The following is an 18,992-nucleotide window of genomic DNA, read 5'->3' as shown; positions in this document are numbered from 1 at the left end:
TTTATCTCTCCGTGAATCTCTCAACAACTTTGTTTACTTTGGAAAAAGCTGAGCAGTAAGCACAGATTTAGCTTTGTAAGGGGAGGGCAAGGATGCTCCCACATCTAGCAAGCTCCCTGAAGACGACTGAGCGGAGCTTCCAGGCAGAGCCTGGCTTCAACTTCCCCTCGAGTTCTCAGAGTCCGGTAGGCGTGTGTCACAGAGCATCATGTGAGCGAGGTGCTGGCTGACCAGCAGGAACATGGTCAAAGGGCATGGGCTGCTCTGGATTTTCTGCTTCCAGACTCGCCACGGCTGAAGTGGGTGGAAACAGACAGATGTGGAAGAGTTCATCAGTTCCCCTGAGTGCTCCAGGACGCAGGGCTGTTAATCTTCTTCAAACTGGGCACACCTGAGCATTTTATCTGCATTTACAAGCACCATCGTTGCTCCGCAGTCAATCTCCTGAGTCACAGCCACAGTCTAGGCTGGCTGCCCACTATCCCAGGCGGCAGCACAGCTGTCCTCCAAGGTGCTTCCTTGTCCTCCCTGGGTTCAGGATCCCTCCCTGTATCCCACGTCTCCTTTTTCCTGGGACTACTTTATCTGGAGGAGCACATCGCCTGATAATCTATTGAGAAAGGGTGAAAGGATGTAAATAACAGGGCTGCCTGACGGAGCTCGGCGGGGTGGGGTGTGTCCAGGTGCCCCAGATGCACGGCTCCTCTCTGAGGTCCTCCTGGGAGACAGCCCACCAGCTGGGATGTTCTAACTTGGACTCCGTAGAAACTATCAAGTAGATGTAGTCTCAGAAAACTAGGAGGGTCAAGAATTGGGTCTGTTCTTGGCTGATCTCAACTCTGACAAAAGGAGAGAGCGAGAGAGCGAGAGAGAACTGAGCCTGTTGCAGTGCACAGCATTCCAGCCGCTGCCTGCCAGCCTTGGCAACATAGTGAGACCCATCTGTAGTTTAAAAAAAAACTGACCCTGGAGGAACTTAAATTAGCACTGTCCTGGCCTTGGAATGCCTTTAGAAAAACAACCAAAAACCCCAAGGTCCAGCAGTGCAAGCGGAGGGGAGCCGCCAAGCGCCGGTGCACCAAGAATTCCAAGCCTGGGCCCCGCAGCTCCCCAGCAGCAGCATTTGAGTCTTAAAAGGCGGGGTAAGTTGTTTCTAGGTGCTGAGGAGGCTGGGGACACAGGAGGCAGCGAGTCCACACCTCCCCTCCCCCACCTGGCAGTCCCCTCCCATCCAGGTACTGATAAGATATCGCAGTCCTGACTGTGTCTCCCTGAGATTTAAAAGAGGTATCAGGAGACACACCCTCTGTGTTTGGTTTCCATCCCCAGCCCTGCCCTTTGCTGCTGGGAGTAAACCAAAGCAAAAGCACTCTGAAATGGAACCAAGTCACCATTCTCTCCTATCTGGAATCTGGGCGAGACTTTGTGGTCTCAGTAAAAGCATGCTGACCTGGGGGCAGGGGACGTGGGCCTCACCCCTGGGAGCCACTAGTGCATGCTCCTGGACAGTCATTATCTGGGCCTTGGGTTAGGTTCCCCTTCTTCTTTTTTTTTTTAAATTTTTTTTTTGAGATGGAATTTTGCTCTTATTGCTCAGGCTGGAGTGCAGTGGCGTGATCTTGGCTCACCGCAACCTCCACCTCCTGGGTTCAAGCGCTTCTCCTGCCTCAGCCTCCCGAGTAGCTGGGATTACAGGCATGTGGTGCACACCTGTAGTCCCAGCTATTTGGGAGGCTGAGGACAATCATCTGAGCCTGGGGAGGTCAGAGCTGCAGTGAACTGAGATCACACCACTGCACTCTGGCCTGGGAGACAGAACAAGACTCTGTCTCAAAAAAAGAAAAAAAAAATCAGATCCCTTGACAGGTGGTCTTGGAAAAGAAATATCTGGCTGGGCTCAGTGGCTCACACCTGTAATCCCAGCACTTTGGGAGGCCGAGGTGGGCAGATCACAAGGTCAGGAGTTCGAGACAAGCCTGACCAATATGGTGAAACCCCATCTCTACGAAAAATACAAAAATTAGCTGGTTGTGGTGGCGAGCCTGTAATCTCAGCTACTCAGGAGGCTGAGGCAGGAGAATTACTTGAACCTAGGAGGCAGAGTTTGCAGCGAGCTGAGATCTCGCCACTGCATTCTAGCCTGGGCAACAGAGCGAGACTCCCTCTCTCGATCTCTCTCAAAAAAAAAAAAAATCCATTGTTCTGTACAAATCAATAGGTCTTAAAAACTACGATGTGGCTGAGGACAGTGGCTCACCCCTAGTCTCAGCAGTTTGGGAGGCCAAGGTGGGCGGATCAAGAGTTCAAGAGATCAAGACTATCCTGACTAACATGGTGAAACACTGTCTCTACTAAAAATACAAAAATTCACTGGGTGTTGTGGTGCATGCCTGTAGTCCCAGCTACTCGGGAGGCTGAGGCAGGAGAATCACTTGAACCTGGGAAGCAGAGGATGCAGTGAGCCGAGATTGCACCACTGCACTCCAGCCTGTGGCAACTCTGTCTCAAAAAAAAAAAAAAAACAACCACCTACAATGAAAGCACTGGCTTCTAATTATGCCTAAGGAGAGACGTTAGGATTCTTCAATGTCCCTAAACATTTGTCCATTTTCTTAAATGTTTTACTCCCTAAGCTAGAGAATAGGATGGGTATTTCTTCACTTCCGTCCCATTTAAAAATCACTTATTTATTTTTGAGATGGAGTCTCACTCTGTTGCCCAGGCTGGAGTGCAGTGGCGCCATCTCAGCTCATTATAACCTATGCCTCCTGGGCTCAAGCGATCCTCCTGCCTCAGCCTCCCGAGTAGCTGGGATTACAGGTATGCACCACCATGCCCAGCTAATTTTTTGTATTTTTTTGTAGAGACGGGATTCACCATGTTACCCAGGCTGGTCTCAAACAACCAGACTCAAGTGATCTGCCTGCCTTGGTTTCCCAAATTGCTGGGATTACAGACATGAGCCAAGCTAATGTTTCTAAGTCCACTTCTCTTTTTCCTCCATCCTATGCCACAATAAGACCTGTGACATTTTGTCTGCTAAAGCACAGAATCTCCAAACTCATGCCATGCAAAGTGGCAAATTAAAGTGGATACAAATAATTTCATTCTTCACAAATGGATCTAGACTAGACTATAAACTGAGGCTGCAATAAAGGATTTAAGAATCTTTATTGCCGGGTGCGGTGGCTCACACCTGTAATCCCAGCACTTTGGGAGGCTGAGGCGGGTGGATCACGAGGTCAGGGGTTCCAGACCAGCCTGACTAATATGGTGAAACCCGGTCTCTACTTAAAAATACAAAAATTAGCTGGGTGTGGTGGTGCACACCTGTAATCCCAGCTACTTGGGCGGCTGAGGCAGGAGAATTGCTTGAACCTGGGAGGTGGAGGTTTTGGTGAGCTGAGAGCGTGCCATTGCACTCCAGCATGGGCAACAGAGCAAGACTCCGTCTCAAAAAAAAAAAAAAGAATATTTTATTGAGATTGTTACTTCAGTGTTCAAGTTCTTAGTAAGCTGAGAAAAATAAAGCGTTTTTTTTTTTTTGAGAAAGTGTCTTGCTCTGTGGCCAGGTGTGGTGGCTCATGCCTGTAATCTCAACACTTTGGGAGGCCAAGGCGGGCAGATCACTTGAGGTCAGAAGTTTGAGACCAGCCTGGTCAACATGGTGAAACCCCATCTCTACCAAAAATATAAAAATTTAGCTGGATCTGGTGGCACGTACCTGTAATCCCAGCTACTCGGGAGGCTAAGGGAGAATTGCTTGAACCCGGAAGGTGGAGTTTGCAGTAAGCCAAGATCATGCCACTGCACTCCAGCCTGGGTGATGGGCGGAGACTCCATCTCAAAAAAATATGAAACAGAAAAAGAAAGTGTCTTGCTCTGTTGCCCAGGCCTGAGTGCAGTGACAGGATCTTGGGTTACCACAATGGGACCTGCCAGGCTCAAGCAATCCTTCCAGTAGCTGGAACTACTCAGGAGACAGAGGTGGAAGGATACTCAGTACAGGTGCATGCCACGATGCCTGGTTAATTTTATTTTTTGTACAGATGGGAGTCTCACTATGTTGTTCAGGCTGGTCTCAAACTCCTGCTCCCAACTCCTGGACTCAAGTAATCCTCCTGCTTTGGCCTCCTAAAGTGCTGAGATTAGAGGCATGAGCCATTGCACCTGGCCAAATGAAGGAATTTTTAAAAATCAGACATGAGGTAGGTCCTCAAAAAGTGCTGTTGAATAGATTTGCTTTTCATCTCTTTTTATTCATTTTTCTTTATTTTTCTCCACCTCCTATTTTAATTTTTTTTTTTAGAAACAGGGCCTCACTCTGTCATGCAGGCTGGAGTGCAGTGGCATGATCATAGCTCACTGCAACCTTGATCTCCTGGGCTCAAGTAATCCTCTTACCTCAGCCTCCCAAGTAGCTGGGACACCACTCTACTGGCTAATTCTTTTTCTTCTTTTTAGAGACGGGGTCTTGCTATGTTGCCCAGGCTAGTCTTGAATTCCTGGCCTCAAGGGATCTTTCCACTTTGGCCTCCCAAAGTGCTGGGATTATAGGCTGATCCGCAGTGCCTGGCCCTGACCCCCTTTTCTAATATATGGCTTTTTAATTTGATAAACTGATTTCCTTATACAACATGAAAGAACATTTCTACACTTCTGAGAAGCGATATGAAAGAATATTTCTATAGCTCCCTGGACTATGCTATTTGCTTCACCCAGTGTCTCCACTTCTAAAGTCCTCAGTTACTGTGAAACTCATTTATCTTTCTGCAACATTAATTTGAGAAAGTTCAAGTGAATGAAACTTCCTGGAATCTGAAAAGAAGACCCATTGTCCACGTACCAGGCTCACAATCAGCCAGCGTGGGAAGGCAGGTTTTCCTGTCTGTACAAAAAAAGCTAATTAGAACTTTGGTTGTAACAACTATCAATAATCTCCTCTTTGAAGCTGTTTTAGGGAAGGCTGCTGTAAGCCAGGCTCCTAGAAACAGTTTCTTCTGAACACTTTGATTATATTCAGGGCTCCCAGTCCCCTCGGCATGAGAGTATTGCTGAAACGGCTTCTGGCCAGCACTAACTACCAGAGGAAGCCCCACCTCCAAAGCCTCACAGCTTCTCTTCAGACAGCAATGAAGTCTCAGTTTGGTGGAAGTGACATCAGATCTCTTCACTGTTAACTGTGCTTTGTACCCTAGAATGATGTGATTCAGTTCAATTATTATAAAAAAGTTACTTGCTGGCTGGGTGCGGTGGCTCATGCCTGTAATCCCTCCCAGGTACTCGTGAGGCCAAGACAGGAGAATTGCTTGAACCCTGGAGGCGAAGGTTGCAGTGAGCCAAGATTGCACCACTGCACTCCAGCCTGGGCGACAGAGGGAGACTCAGTCTCAAAAATAAAATGTAAAAAAAGTGACTTGGTTCTTATTATGTGTCAAGCGCTATATAGATGCCAAAATGAGGAGGCCATGCTATTGCCACTTTTAGCCTAGCACCTACATAGCAGATCCAGTATCAGTGCTGGTCAGTCCAGGTCAGCACAGAAGGCAGTCTGAGCTGAAAGCAGATGGAGCAGGCAAAGCTGCTCAGGAAATGGTATTTAAACCCCAAAGCAGGCCCTGTGGGTGGTAGGAAGGAGGCATTCTGGGAAGTGGGAACATCATGAGCACAAACTCAGAGGTGTGAAAAAACATAGCACTGGAATGAAATGGCAATCAATCCAATCAAGGAAAGAGGACAGTCAGGTACCAAAGGTGGGCTGATGTCAGATTACAAAGTCCGTGTGTAATTAGACTAATACATTAATGCCACTGAAGAATGTCCACAGAGAAGTGACATGATTTATTTTTTTGAGACAGAGGCTGGAATGCAGTGGCACAATCTCAGCTCACTGCAATCTCTGCAGGTTCAAGTGATTCTTGTGCCTCAGCCTCCCAAGTAGCTGGGATTCAGGTGTTCACCAACATGCCCAGCTAATTTTTTGTATTTTTAGTAGAGATGGGGTTTCACCATTTTGGCCAGACTGGATTAATTTGCATTTTGGAAAGGCAATTCTGGTTTCAGTGTACAAGAGATTTGAACAGATTAACTAGGAAGCTGTAGTAATAGTTATGAAAGGATGACAGCCTGAAATTAGATCAGTGTCTATGAGAACAAAGGGGATGGATTTCAGAAACATTTCTAAATCATAAATGACTGAGCTAGAAGAACTGGAGCTGACTTCAGATTTCTGGCTTGGGTGATGAGGAAGAACAGCAGTGAGGATGGAGGTGGAAGGGCAGCTCAGGAATTTCACTGTAATTTTCCCATCTTGAGACTTTGGTCTTGGAAGACAGAATGGCCGTGACATAATGTGGATTTTTTACTTTGGCATCTAGGAAAGTGTTCTTTGGAACACCTTTGCTAAGTCTCTCTCTCCTTCACTCAAGGGTAAGCCTTGCTTGGTAGCGAGACCAGATTGCACAGTGTCAACATGCTTTCTAAGGAAAATTCCAGAAGGCAGCATTTATCCCGACTTTGCTGGCTGCATACATATTTGAAGCTTATGTGCACAAATGGAATTCTTCCAGGAAAAGACAATGGCAAGTGTGGAAAGTTAATCAATACACATTTTTACCTTAAGTTTATTAAGTTTTTTTTTTTTTTTTTTGTCTTGCTCTGTTGCCCAGGCTGCAGTGCAGTGGTGCGATCTCAACTCATGGCAACCTCCGCCTCCCAGGTTCAAGCGATTCTCCTGCCTCAGCCTCCCTAGTAGCTGAGATTACAGGCACCCTCTATCATGCCTGGCTAATTTTTCTATTTTTAGTAAAGATGGGATTTCACCGTGTTGCCCAGGCTGGTCTTCAACTCCTGAGCTCAAGGGATCCTCCTTCCTCGGCCTCCCAAAGTGCTGGGATTACAGGGATGTGTCACTGAGCCTGGCTGTTTCTTAACTTTTTAACACAAGTAAACATATTTGCAGAAAAGAGCCCAGGCAAGCATACAGCATGATGGATCTTCACAAAGGAAACACGACCACGTGACCATCAACCTGATCAAGGAGGGCATGCTTGGCACACCAGGGGCCACCCTACTTCATGCTCTCTTCCAGTCACCACCCCTCCCACAGTAACCATCAGCCTACTAATGGTATCAAATGGCTTTGTCTTTGAACTGTATATACATTAATCAGTAGAATCACATAAGAACTGGCGTCTTTCAGTCAACATCTGTGAGTCACCCATGTTGTTACAGCAAGCTTGTCATGGCTGAGCAGCACCGCATTCTAGTGTACGAAAATACCACATTTATCTGTTCTACTGTTGACAAACATTTGGGTTGTTTCTAGTTTTGATCTATTATGAATTATGCTGCTATTTTGGTGAAAATATATATGCATATTCATATGTAGGATTGGAACATTGGACTATTCACATGTCTCTTTATTTTTTGGGTCTTGCTTTGTCACTCAGGCTGAAGTGCAGTGGCACAAACATGGCTCACTGCAGCCTCAACCTTCCATGCTCAAGTGATCCTCCCACCTCAGACTCCCAAGTAGCTGGGACTGTAGGCAGTCACCACCACACCCAACTAATTTTTGCATTTTTTGTAGAGATGGGGTTTCACCAAGTTGTCCAGGCTGGTCTGGAATTCCTGAGCTCACTGATCCACCCGCCTTGGCTCCCAAAGTGCTGGGATTACTGGTGTGAGTCACTGCACCTGGCTCTTTATCATTTTTCTTTTCTTTTTTTTGAGATGGAGTCTCACTCTGTTGTCCAGGATGGAGTGAAGTGGCTCGATTTCGGCTCACTGCAATCTCCACCTCCCAGGTTCAAGTGATTCTCCTGCCTCAGCCTCCCGAGTAGCTGGGATTACAGGCATGCACCGCCATGCCCGGCTAATTTTTGTATTTTTAGTGGAGACGGGGTTTCACCATGTTGGTCAGGCTGGTCTCCAACTCCTGACCTCATGATCTGCCTGCCTCAGCCTCCCAAAGTGCTGGGATTACAGGAAAAGTGAATTAAAAATAATAATAATAATAATAATAATAAGGCCGGGCGTGGTGGCTCATGCCTGTAATTCCAGCACTTTGGGAGGCCAAGGCAGGCCGATCACAAGGTCAGGAGATCGAGACCATCCTGGCTAACATGGTGAAACCCTGTCTCTACGAAAAATACAAAAAATTAGCCAAGCGTGGTGATGTGTGCCTGTAGTCCCAACTACTTGGGAGGCTGAGGCATATGAATCCCTTGAACCCAGGAGGCGGAGGTTACAGTGAGCTGAGATCTTGACACTGCACTCCAGCCTGAGTGACAGAGTGAGACTCCGTCTCAAAAAAAAAAAAAAAAAGACAGTCACAAAACAGTCTGAGAAGGGCTGAAAAAGATAAGAATAGTCGCCAAATGAGGAGCACAGGGGAGGAGCAGCTAGTCCGTAATTGGAGTTGGAACACACTCCCAAGAATGCGTTGTCTCCTCGGAATCCTGAAGGCGGAGAAGGTGAAGGAAGGAGGTAAATGACCAGGGCAGAAAACAAAGGCCTGGATGAGGGAGGGGCTGGTGTCTGTGGGAAGAAGCAGGTGGCCTCTCAAGTTTGTGCGTAGGTTTCTGCTGAAAACATGCCCAAGTAGTATTTATGGGAGGATCTTATTTCCAAAACCTAAAAATGTTGTAAAATGCCTTATTACCTCCAAAAGTATAAGTAGGTAAAAGTGTAGTGCCCTATACTTTTTAAGTAATTAGAAAAGTGGCGTGAACCACTGCGCCCAGCTGTACTGTCTCTTTACCTGTTTGAATGCTGTATTAGTTTGGAAATTAATTTGGCTGCTTTCTCAGAGGGCAAAATATAAAAGGCTTAAACAACATAAAGATTGCACACAGAAGTCAGGCGCCTCGACCGTCTCAGGGTTGAGGAAACTCCGCCGAAAGGGTTGCCCATGATCCCGGTTTCTTATATGTTGTTATTTATGTGTCATTCCCTAGGATGTTGTCTCCATTTACAAGGCCAAAGCAGGTTCACGATCAGCTCATCACTCTTCAGCCCAGGAAGCGCAGCATGGAGTTAAAAGGACAAGTAGCACCTTCTTTTAAACAAGTTCTGACTTCTTTTCTTTTTTTTTTTTTTGAAACGGAGTTTCGCTCTTGTTACCCAGGCTGGAGTGCAATGGCACGACCTCGGCTCACTGCAACCTCCGCCTCCTGGGTTCAGGCAATTCTCCTGCCTCAGCCTCCTGAGTAGCTGGGATTACAGGCACGCACCACCATGCCCAGCTAATTTTTTGTATTTTTAGTAGAGACGGGGTTTCACCTTGTTGACCAGGATGGTCTCGATCTCTTGACCTCGTGATCCACCCGCCTCGGCCTCCCAAAGTGCTGGGATTACAGGCTTGAGCCACCGCGCCCGGCCAACTTTTCAAGGATATAACCAGGGTCTTTGCTTCTGGGGGAAGGTGTGTGAGTTAAATGTAGGCTGCCCTGAGTTAATGATGGGTTAAAGCAACCCAAGTCACTTCCTTTTAAGGATGTAACCAGAAGCTGTTCCCATCACTTCTCTATATTATACTAGCCAGACGTTAGTCACTCTCCTGGTAGCAAGAGCCCTTCTTACTAAAAGGTAGAAAGGAAGAATGGACAGTATGGGACGATAAGCTCTCTGCCACACACACCACACTGGGCATTAAGTTGTGAGTGTGTTCACCATTCTGTCAGTAATACTCAGGACAAAGTGTTTAATGAAACGGCTAAATCGTTGACAGTGCTAGAACAGAGGATATAATTCCGGGAGTTTCTGAATACACGACTGGATCTTTTTTCTAAGAGAAAGAAAAGTTAGACCGTTGTAGAGCAGAATTCAGACTGTTCCGCAAGTTCCCTGGAATAAGCTCTGAACCTTGTTCTTTTTGATGAAATGGGGTAACCCTATTTGAGCCCTAGTACCAGTCGGGAGCATTAGTGATCACACTTGGCAGTGTCAGTACACAGATCATGCTGAGAAGTGTGATCTTCCCTTGCATTTGGAGAAGTGCTGGCAACATCCACTGTTACATCAGCTGGCCCAGTATCTGCCTCCTGTACCACAACCATCAACCTGTACCACGCCTGACTGGCAGAGCCAGTGAACATACAGTCAGTCTGCTCTCTTATGCGTTCCACATTTTGTGTTGAGGTTAAGCTAAACTACCAACAAGTTGGATACTTAGAACGAACATGTCATTGTCAAGAAATTTCTTGCTTTTTCTCATAACCCACATCTATGATACGCCCGACTGTGTGACTCTGGATTTGTGCATGTCAAGCGGAGTCAAATCTGCTCCTCAAATTAAGACCTTACTGTGCATATTCCAATATTCCCTTCATCCTTAATCACCTACGTTTAGTATGTGATACTGATTTGCATTTTTTTTGGGTGCTCCCTCTTCTGGTGTCCTAAGGTATCCCCTTCTTCATGCCCTTTCACTGGCCATGGTCATACTCTGGTGAGATGTCTGAATCCTTCTGGGAACTCCTCATAAAAGGACTGTGTTTTATTGTCTTTGTAACCCTGATTTACTTTTAGTAACATTTTTTTCATCTCATTCTTTTTGTAAATTTTTTTTTGAGATGGAGTCTCACTGTTGCCCAGGCTGGAGTGTAATGGCATGATCTTGGCTCACTGCGACCTCTGCCTCCTGGGTTCAGGCAATTCTCCTAACTCAGCTTCCAAAGTAGCTGGGATTACAGGTGCCTGCCACTACACCTGGCTAATTTTTGTATTTTTTAGTAGAGACGGGGTTTCACTGTGCTGGCCAGGCTGATCTCAAACTCCCGACCTCAGGTGATCTGCCTGCCTCAGCCTCCCAAAGTGCTGGGATTACAGGCATGAGCCACTGTGCCCAGCTTTGTAAAATTTTTCTTTTTTTTGGTAGAGAAGGGGGTCTCACTATGTTGTCCAGGCTGGTCTCAAACTCCTGAACTCAAGTGATCCTCCCACTTTGGCCTCCCAAAAATGCTAGGATTACAGGAATGTGCCACTGTGCCTGGCCCACATTCTTAAAAGCAGCCTAAAATTTTTTGTAGAATGAGGTGAAGTAAAAATTTAAGACGAAAGAAAAGGAGGTAACCAGACCCATCTATATATAGCTTCAGAATATATTGTGAGCAATACTGTAAATGATGAGTTGAGATTAAACACAACAAAAATCAAGCCCTTCAGAAAGTGTTGCCTAGGGGCTCATTAAACACATACAGAGGCCAAACAAGAGTCAAATCTGGGACAGTTTGAGTATCATAATAATGGATAATACATTAAAAAATAGTAATACATGCATTTGATGAGGGATGGACTTTAGAGAGTTTCAAAGTAACTTCCACAAAATACACATACATTACAAAGGGGAAAAAAAGAGTCAAGAGTAGCTTTATAGTGTAAGAGGCCTGGCAGAACTGCCTTAATCAAGTGACCACAGTGAGGGACAAACTGGAATTGCACATGACAAGTGCACAGTGTTCCTTTGTAATCTGTCAAAGATGCATAACTTGAGTCTGATCACAAGGAAAACATCAGGCACATCCTCATCGAAGGCACTTTACACAGTAACTGGCCTGCAACCCTTACAGGTGTCGGAGTCAAAGCTGAAGAACTGTTCCACACCTAAAAGAGATTAAAGAGATGTGGAAACGAATTGCAGTGGCTTCCGTTTAAAGCAGTGGTCCCAATCTTTTTGGCACCAGGCACTGGTTTCGTCAAGATCATTTTTCCCCCAGACAGGGTGGGGGGAGGTAGTTTCAGGAAGAAACTGTTCCACCTCAGATCATCAGGCATTAGATTCTCATAAAGAGTGCACAACCACCGGGCGTGGTGACTCATGCCTGTAATCTCAGCACTTTGAGAGGCCGAGGCGGGTGGATCACAAGGTCAGGAGTTCAAAACCAGCTTGGCTAAGATAATAAAACTTCACCTCTACTAAGAATAGAAAAATTAGCCAAGCATGGTGGCAGGCACCTGTAATCCCAGCTACTCCAGAGGCTGAGAACTGCTTGAACCCAGGAAGCAGAGGCTGCAGTGAGCCAAGATCATGCCATTACACTCCAGCCTGGGCAACAGAGTGAGACTCTGTCTCAAAAAAAAGAGTGCACAACCTAGGTCCTTCAAATACGCAGTTCACAGTAGGGTTCTTGCTTCTGTGAAAGTCTAACACTACCATGGATGTGACAGGAGGTGGAGCTCAGGCAGTAATATGAGTGATGGGAAGGAGATGACACTGCTCACTCACCCACCACTAACCTCCCACTGTGCAGCCCGGTTCCTAATAGGCCACAGACAGGTACTGGTCTGTAGCCTGGGGGTTAGGAACCCATTTTAAAGGACATTAGCAGGACAACCAGAGAAATGGAGAATTAGATGGCAGCAAGGTATCAATGTATTAATTTCCTGACTTTGATGGCACGTTATGTAGGAGAGTATCTTAAAGTGTAGGAAATACACATGAAAGTATTTGGGAATGATGGGGCACCAAGCTGGTCACTTATTCCCAGATGGTTGTGGAGGGGCAGGGGAGGAGTTCTTTGTAACTTTTGTGTACAGTCAAAATAGTTCAAAGTAAAAAGTTTTATTTGAAAAGTGTAACAATTATTTTATTTCAGCAGTTTAAAAATTTTCCTTTTTCTTAAAAAGGAAGAAGGCATTTTCACACCAGACTGGCCAGATGGGAAGAATCTTCAGCTTCAGCTTGGCCTCATTAATTTGAAAACAAATTGCTTACATGAGACGGCACCTGTGTCCAGCTGAAAGCAGGTCCTTTAGAGCGTGTAGGGTTCTCTGCCAGCTTGATGGGCTGGCTCCTTCAAGCCGGTTGCTGGAGACGTCACTGGTTGAGGGACTCCTGCAAACGTTCATACATGACTTGATCCTGAGAGGAGGGAGAACACAGAATACAGAGCCCATCACTGCTTGTTATGGGCTGAATGGTGTCCCCCCAAAATTCACATGCTGCAGTCCTTGCCCACAGAACCTCAGAATGTGATTGTAACTGGAGAGAGGGTCTTTACAGGAGTCTGGATTAAAACAAGGTCACACAAGTGAGCTCTTTTCCAATATGACTGGTGTCCTTACAAAAAGAACGGATTAGGGCTCAGATGTGCAGAGGAAAGAGCGCCGCTGGGAGAGCACCATCTGTGAGGACATGGGCTTAGAAGAACCAACCCTACCCAACACTCTCGAGAACTGTGAGAAAATACATTTTCCATTTTGTAAGCCACCCGGTCTGTGGTACTTTGTCATAGTAGCTCTTGCTGGCTATCACACTGTTAGAGAGAGGTGACACTTCACTTTCCTGCATCATCTAAATACTATACATGTTCCTTTCCACAGGAAACTCCCATGACTTTCACAATTTCTACTGAGGCTTTCTAAAAAATAAGGTCAAAAGATTCTTCTGTTTCTATCTAATTAGTGAAGAAAGCACAATTCTAACCTATGCTGAATCCAGATGGAAATGGAGGCGAAAGCAGAAGCTTCTTACACTATATTAACGTTAGTAAGAAACTGCCAGAATGTTTTCCAGTGTAGTTGTATCTACATTTTCAGCAACAATGTATAAGAGTTCCCTGTAATCCCAGCATTTTGGGAGGCGGAGGCGGATGGATCATGTGAGGTCAGGAGTTCGAGACCAGCCTGACCAACATGATGAAACCCTGTCTGTACTAAAAATACAAAAAATTAGCTGGGTGTGGTGGCGCATGACTGTAATCCCAGCTACTTGGGAGGCTGAGACAGGAGAACTGCTTGAACCCGGGAGGTAAAGGTTGCGGTGACCTGAGATTGCACCATTGCACTCCAGCCTGAGCAACAAGAGCAAAACTCTGTCTCAAAAAAAAAAAAAAAAGAGAGAGTTCCAGCTGTTTCACATTATTGCTACCAATTAGTGTTGTCAATCTTTCAATTTTGGTCTTTGTGGTAGGTGTGTAGTCGAATCTCACTGTGGTCAAATTAACATTTTAAGTGTGGGGTAGCAATTCCACTCCTGTGTATTTATCCCAAAGAAATATTTGAAGTGTGTTTTTTTCTTCTGTGTTTATTTGTTTGTTTTTAAGACAGGGCCTTGCTCTGTAACCCAGGCTGGAGTACAATGGTGTGATCATGGCTCAATGTAGCCTCAACCTCCTGGGCTCAAGTAATCCTCCTGCCTCAGCCTCCTGAGTAGCTGGGACTACAGGTGCATGCCACCATGCCTGGCTAAGTTTTCATTTTTTTGTAGAGACAGGATCTCACCATGTTGCCCAGGCTGAATTTGAATTCCTGGGCTCAAGCTATTCTCCCACCTCAGCCTCCTGAGTAGCTGAGATTACAGGCACGAGCCACGGTGCCTAGCTCCAGAGTGATTTTTTTTTTTTTTTTTTGAGACGGAGTTTTGCTCTTGTTACCCAGGCTGGAGTGCAATGGCGCGATCTTGGCTCATCGCAACCTCCGCCTCCTGGGCTCAGGCAATTCTCTTGCCTCAGCCTCCCGAGTAGCTGGGATTACAGGCACGAGCCACCATGCCCAGCTAATTTTTCTATTTTTAGTAGAGATGGGGTTTCACCATGTTGACCAGGATGGTCTCAATCTCTTGACCTCATGATCCACCTGCCTCGGCCTCCCAAAGTGCTGGGATTACAGGTGTGAGCCACTGCGCCCAGCCCAGAGTGATTTTTTTTTAACCTTTCTCCTACTTATGGTAAAGATATTTTTATTTCCCTGAAATGTATGGTAAGTCCCTATGGCTTAGATTGGGTATAGTCTAGATCTAAGAAATACAAAGGCATTTGTCAAAAAGGGAAGAGGAGGTCAAATAATACTTGAATTAGATGATTAAAAATTCTGAGATGGTGGAGACAAAAGAGGTCATTCTCTCTCTGAATAAATAGTTGTTAGAGAATCTAGTTAGGAAAACTGTGCTCCAGTCCCTAAGAAACATATAAAATTAAAATCTCTCAAGAACATTCTCACAAAGGCTATTATTTTGCTTGTTTTCAGCTCAAAATGGACCATGTAATTTCTTTTTAGGAAGTAGAAGCAGTATACGAAACAATCTGTAAAAGTTTAATTCAACTAAAACTCTAGTTTCCCTTCTCTATACATTTAACAGCATTTCTTACCTTTTTTGATACAGATGATCTTACTTTCTTGAAAGCTTCTTCAAAGTGCTTATGACTAATCTTGAGTTCACCTATGGAGCAAATGCACAAATACACACATCTCAGTATGGCATGCTATGCACACAGCAGATGAGCAAATGCACATCTCAGTATAGTATGCTAACTGACTTAGAACTTAAATTCCTTTGGAAGACTTCCAAGCTCTCACGGGGTACGCTAAAGAGATCAGTGATGTGATGGGCTGTATATTCTTTTTCAGAACAGTATTCTAGCCAGATATATTCTGCTTATCAGATTTTAATCCAAAACCACCCAAAGAGACCTGCCACTCATAAGCTGGTAACCTTTTGTAGGCCTTTTTGCATTGTTTAACTTAATAGTGATGTTGATGAAGAAGAACCAGAATTATTCAGATAATTCAAATGAATTTAACTGGGAATGGAAAGTAGGATCCCACCGTATTAATATTTAAGAGTATGCAACACACAATGAGATCTTATGGAGCCATAACATCACAGAATATTTTATATATGTAATATCTCAGCACTGGATTAGAAGGTGGTTTTAGGCCAGGCACGGTGGCTCATGCCTGTAATCCTAGCACTTTGGGAGGCTGAGGCGGGTGGATCATAAGGTCAGGAGTTTGAGACCAGACTGACCAACATGGTAAAACCGTGTCTCTACTAAAAATACAAAAAGCTGGGTGTGGTGGTGTGTGTCTGTAATCCTAGCTACTTAGGAGGCTAAGGCAGGAGAATTGCTTAAACCTGGGAGGCGGAAGCGGTAGTAAGCCGAGATCACACCATTGCACTCCAGCTTGGGCGACAGAGCAAGACTCCGTCTCAAAAAAAAACAAGGGGACTCTAATACTCTGCAAGGTTATGCCATTACATAAATAAAACAAAATAGCTAAATGTTAAATACAACTTGGTTTAGAATGTAAATATGATAGCTTATGTGATGACAATTTATATTTAAAATACTAAACTTTCTACACAGATATTAGGATAGTATATTCACCAAAAAATAAAATAAAATAAAATGTGTTGTTCAGCATATCAAATGTAAGCTGAATGGCATTACTGACTTCGGGTTCAGTAAGATAGCAACAAAATTCCCTAAAGGATAGAGAGGTAGAAATGGAAGCTGTAGCAAAGCAGGGATGTCAGGGTTTATTACTTATGTTTATAAGACAACCTCCAGGCCAGGCGCAGTGGCTCATGCCTGTAATTCCAGCATGCTGGGAGGCTGAGGCAGGAGGATCACCTGAGGTCAGAAGTTTGAGACCAGTCTGGCCAGCATGGCGAAACCTTGTCTCTACTAAAAAAATACAAAAATTAGGCTGGGCGCAGTGGCTCATATCTATAATCCTAGCACTTTGGGAGGCCGAGGCAGCCAGATCGCTTGAGGTCTAGCGTTTGAGACCAGCCTGGCCAACATGGTAAAACTCTGTCTCTACTAAAACTACAAAAAAATCAGCTGGGTGTGGTGGCAGAGGCCTGTAATCCCAACTATTAGAGAGGCTGAGGCAGGAGAATCACTTGAACCCGGGAAGTAGGAATTGCAGTGAGCCGAGATTGTGCCACTGCACTCCAGCCTGGGCAACAAGAGCGAAACTCCATCTCAAAAAATAAAATAAAATAAAATAAAAATTAGTTTTATTGGCTGGGCGTGGTGACTCACGCCTATAATCCCAGCACTTTGGGAGGCCGAGGTGGGTGGATCACGAGGTCAAGAGATCGAGACCATCCTGGTCTACAAGGTGAAACCCCGTCTCTACTACAAATACAAAAATTAGCTGGGCATGGTGGTGCGCACCTGTAGTCCCAGCTACTTGGGGGGCTGAGGCAGGAGAATTGCTTGAACCCAGGAGGCGGAGGTTGCAGTGAGCCGAGATCGTGCCATTGAACTCCAGTCTGGGTAACAACAGCAAAACTCCATCTCAAAAAAAAAGTTAGTTTTATTAGAGAGGCACTAAATAACTTAGATACTGCAAAATCCCAGAAAAAATCTGGACAGGTGCATGCCTATAATCCCAGCTACTCAGAAGGCTGAGGCAGGAGAAACACTTGACCCAGAAGGCAGAGGTTACAGTGAGCCGAGATCACGCCACTGCACTCTAGCCTGGATGACGGAGTGAGATTACTTCTCAAACAAACAAATAAACACCCTCCAAACAAAACAAAATTATTACTAGCACTTCCGATACATGTACAGGGGTTCATTAATTTTTAGCAAACAAACATACCCCAAGATAGTGTTCAGATTCAGCTCTCAGATAGAATATATGATTTTTTTTACAAGATATTTTGATTTTTCTTATTGATAACTCACCTCCTTCCGAAAGGAATTTAATGTAGCATATAATAACAGACATTCAGACAACTGAATCTTAGATAACAAAAAGCCCAAGGGCTTTCTAATGTGTTGACAAATCTAATCTAAGCCTATGCTGCTATAACTACAAACAAATTTAGCTTTAAGAATTTTGGCAGCCAAAGAAAAATGGGAATAGAGGAAAAATGGAAAACCAATACAAGTTTAAAAAGACATCTTTTGGAAGTCTATTTAATGAAAGAAGATCAATATAAAAACTTCGGATAAAAGTACAGGTTTAGAGGACAGGGAAAATCTTTTTAATTAAAAATTTTTTAAAAATTAGTTTTAAAAACAATAGAGACAGGGTCCCCCTATACTGTCTGGGCTGGTCTCGAACTGCCGGGCTCAGGCAATCTCAGTCTTGATCTCCCACAGTGCTGGGATTACAGATGTGGGACAGGATGACTGGCCCAGAGTGAATCTATTTGAAGAAGGGTATTTTGTTGTACTACAGAGATACCCATAAACTGCAGCTGATCAAATAATTATCACAGGAACCAAGCACAGCAAAAGCTATTTCTGTACCTGGCATGGCTGGAGTGCAAGTCACTAATAAATCTCTCTCTCTCTCTCTCTTTTTTTTTGAGACTGAGTCTTGCTCTGTCACCTAGGCTGGAGTGCAGTGGCACAATCTCGGCTCACTGCAACCTCCACCTCCAGGGTTCAAGAGATTCTCCTGCCTCAGACTCCCAAGTAGCTGGGATTACAGGCATATGCCACCACACCTGGCTAATTTTTGTACTTTTAGTAGAGATGGGGTTTTGCCATGTTGGGTTAGGCTGGTCTGGAACGCCTGACCTCAGGTGATCCACCCACCTTGGCCTCCCAAAGTGCTGGGAAGTACAGTGTGAGCCACCACACCTGGCCTCTCTTTCTTTTTTTAATAGAGACAGGGTTTGCTGTGTCACTCAGGCTGGAGTGCAGTGGTGCAGTCACAGCTCATTGCAGCCTCGAAGTCCTGGGCTCAAGCAATCCTCCTGCCTCACCCTCCCAAGTCGTCAGGACTATTGGCAGGTACCACCATGCCAGTCTAATTTGTTCATTTTTCTGTTGGGGTGGGGGTCTTGGTTTGCTGCTCAGGCTGCTCTCAAACTCCTGGGCTCAAGCAATTCTCCTGCCACAGCTTCCCAAAGTGCTGATTACAGGTGTGAGCCACCACACCCAGCAGACAATTTTTTTTCCCATATGCACTCAAACAGTAAAATTAAAGACACTATCAAACGTGAAGGATGGTGCAAAGCTGTTGAGATAACCCCAAAGCATCACATAATACAATACATGGATTTTGTATTTTGAAAGGAAAGTCTCAATATATGGAAAGTTATTCTAATTTTCACTTCTCTTGTGTATTTTCTTAGCTCTCCAATTCAGGTCGCATTTTAACAGGCAAGTAGATATCACCTTAGCAAAAGAATAAGGTTTTCCAGAATTGATAAGCAGCCTAAACTCATAATGAAGACAGTGAAGGGATCCATTTACCTATGGGTATAGTGCTCTTTATTAGAGAGGCATTAAATAACT

General features: G+C 45.0%; 1 protein-coding gene across 9 annotated transcripts in view; it reads right to left on the bottom strand.

The window, feature by feature from the left end:
* Positions 1-12,563: 12,563 nt before the first annotated feature.
* The window catches only part of NVL (nuclear VCP like), a 99,156-nt gene continuing 92,727 nt past the window's right edge, over positions 12,564-18,992 (bottom strand). For all 9 annotated transcript variants that reach the window (XR_013529660.1, XM_002760472.6, XM_008985148.5 and 6 more), the window contains 2 exons: positions 15,093-15,163; positions 12,564-12,865 (listed from right to left, as the gene is read on the bottom strand). Coding sequence is in view for 8 of the 9 variants with exons in the window: in XM_002760472.6 (XP_002760518.4) it covers positions 12,821-12,865; positions 15,093-15,163 (116 nt within the window). In the remaining variant the exon portion in view is untranslated. The remainder of the gene's footprint in view (positions 12,866-15,092; positions 15,164-18,992) is intronic.

Source organism: Callithrix jacchus, chromosome 19 (genome assembly GCF_049354715.1).
Source record: "Callithrix jacchus isolate 240 chromosome 19, calJac240_pri, whole genome shotgun sequence".
NCBI classification, from domain to species: Eukaryota; Metazoa; Chordata; class Mammalia; order Primates; family Cebidae; genus Callithrix; species Callithrix jacchus.
This window is presented reverse-complemented; position numbering and strand designations above follow the sequence as displayed.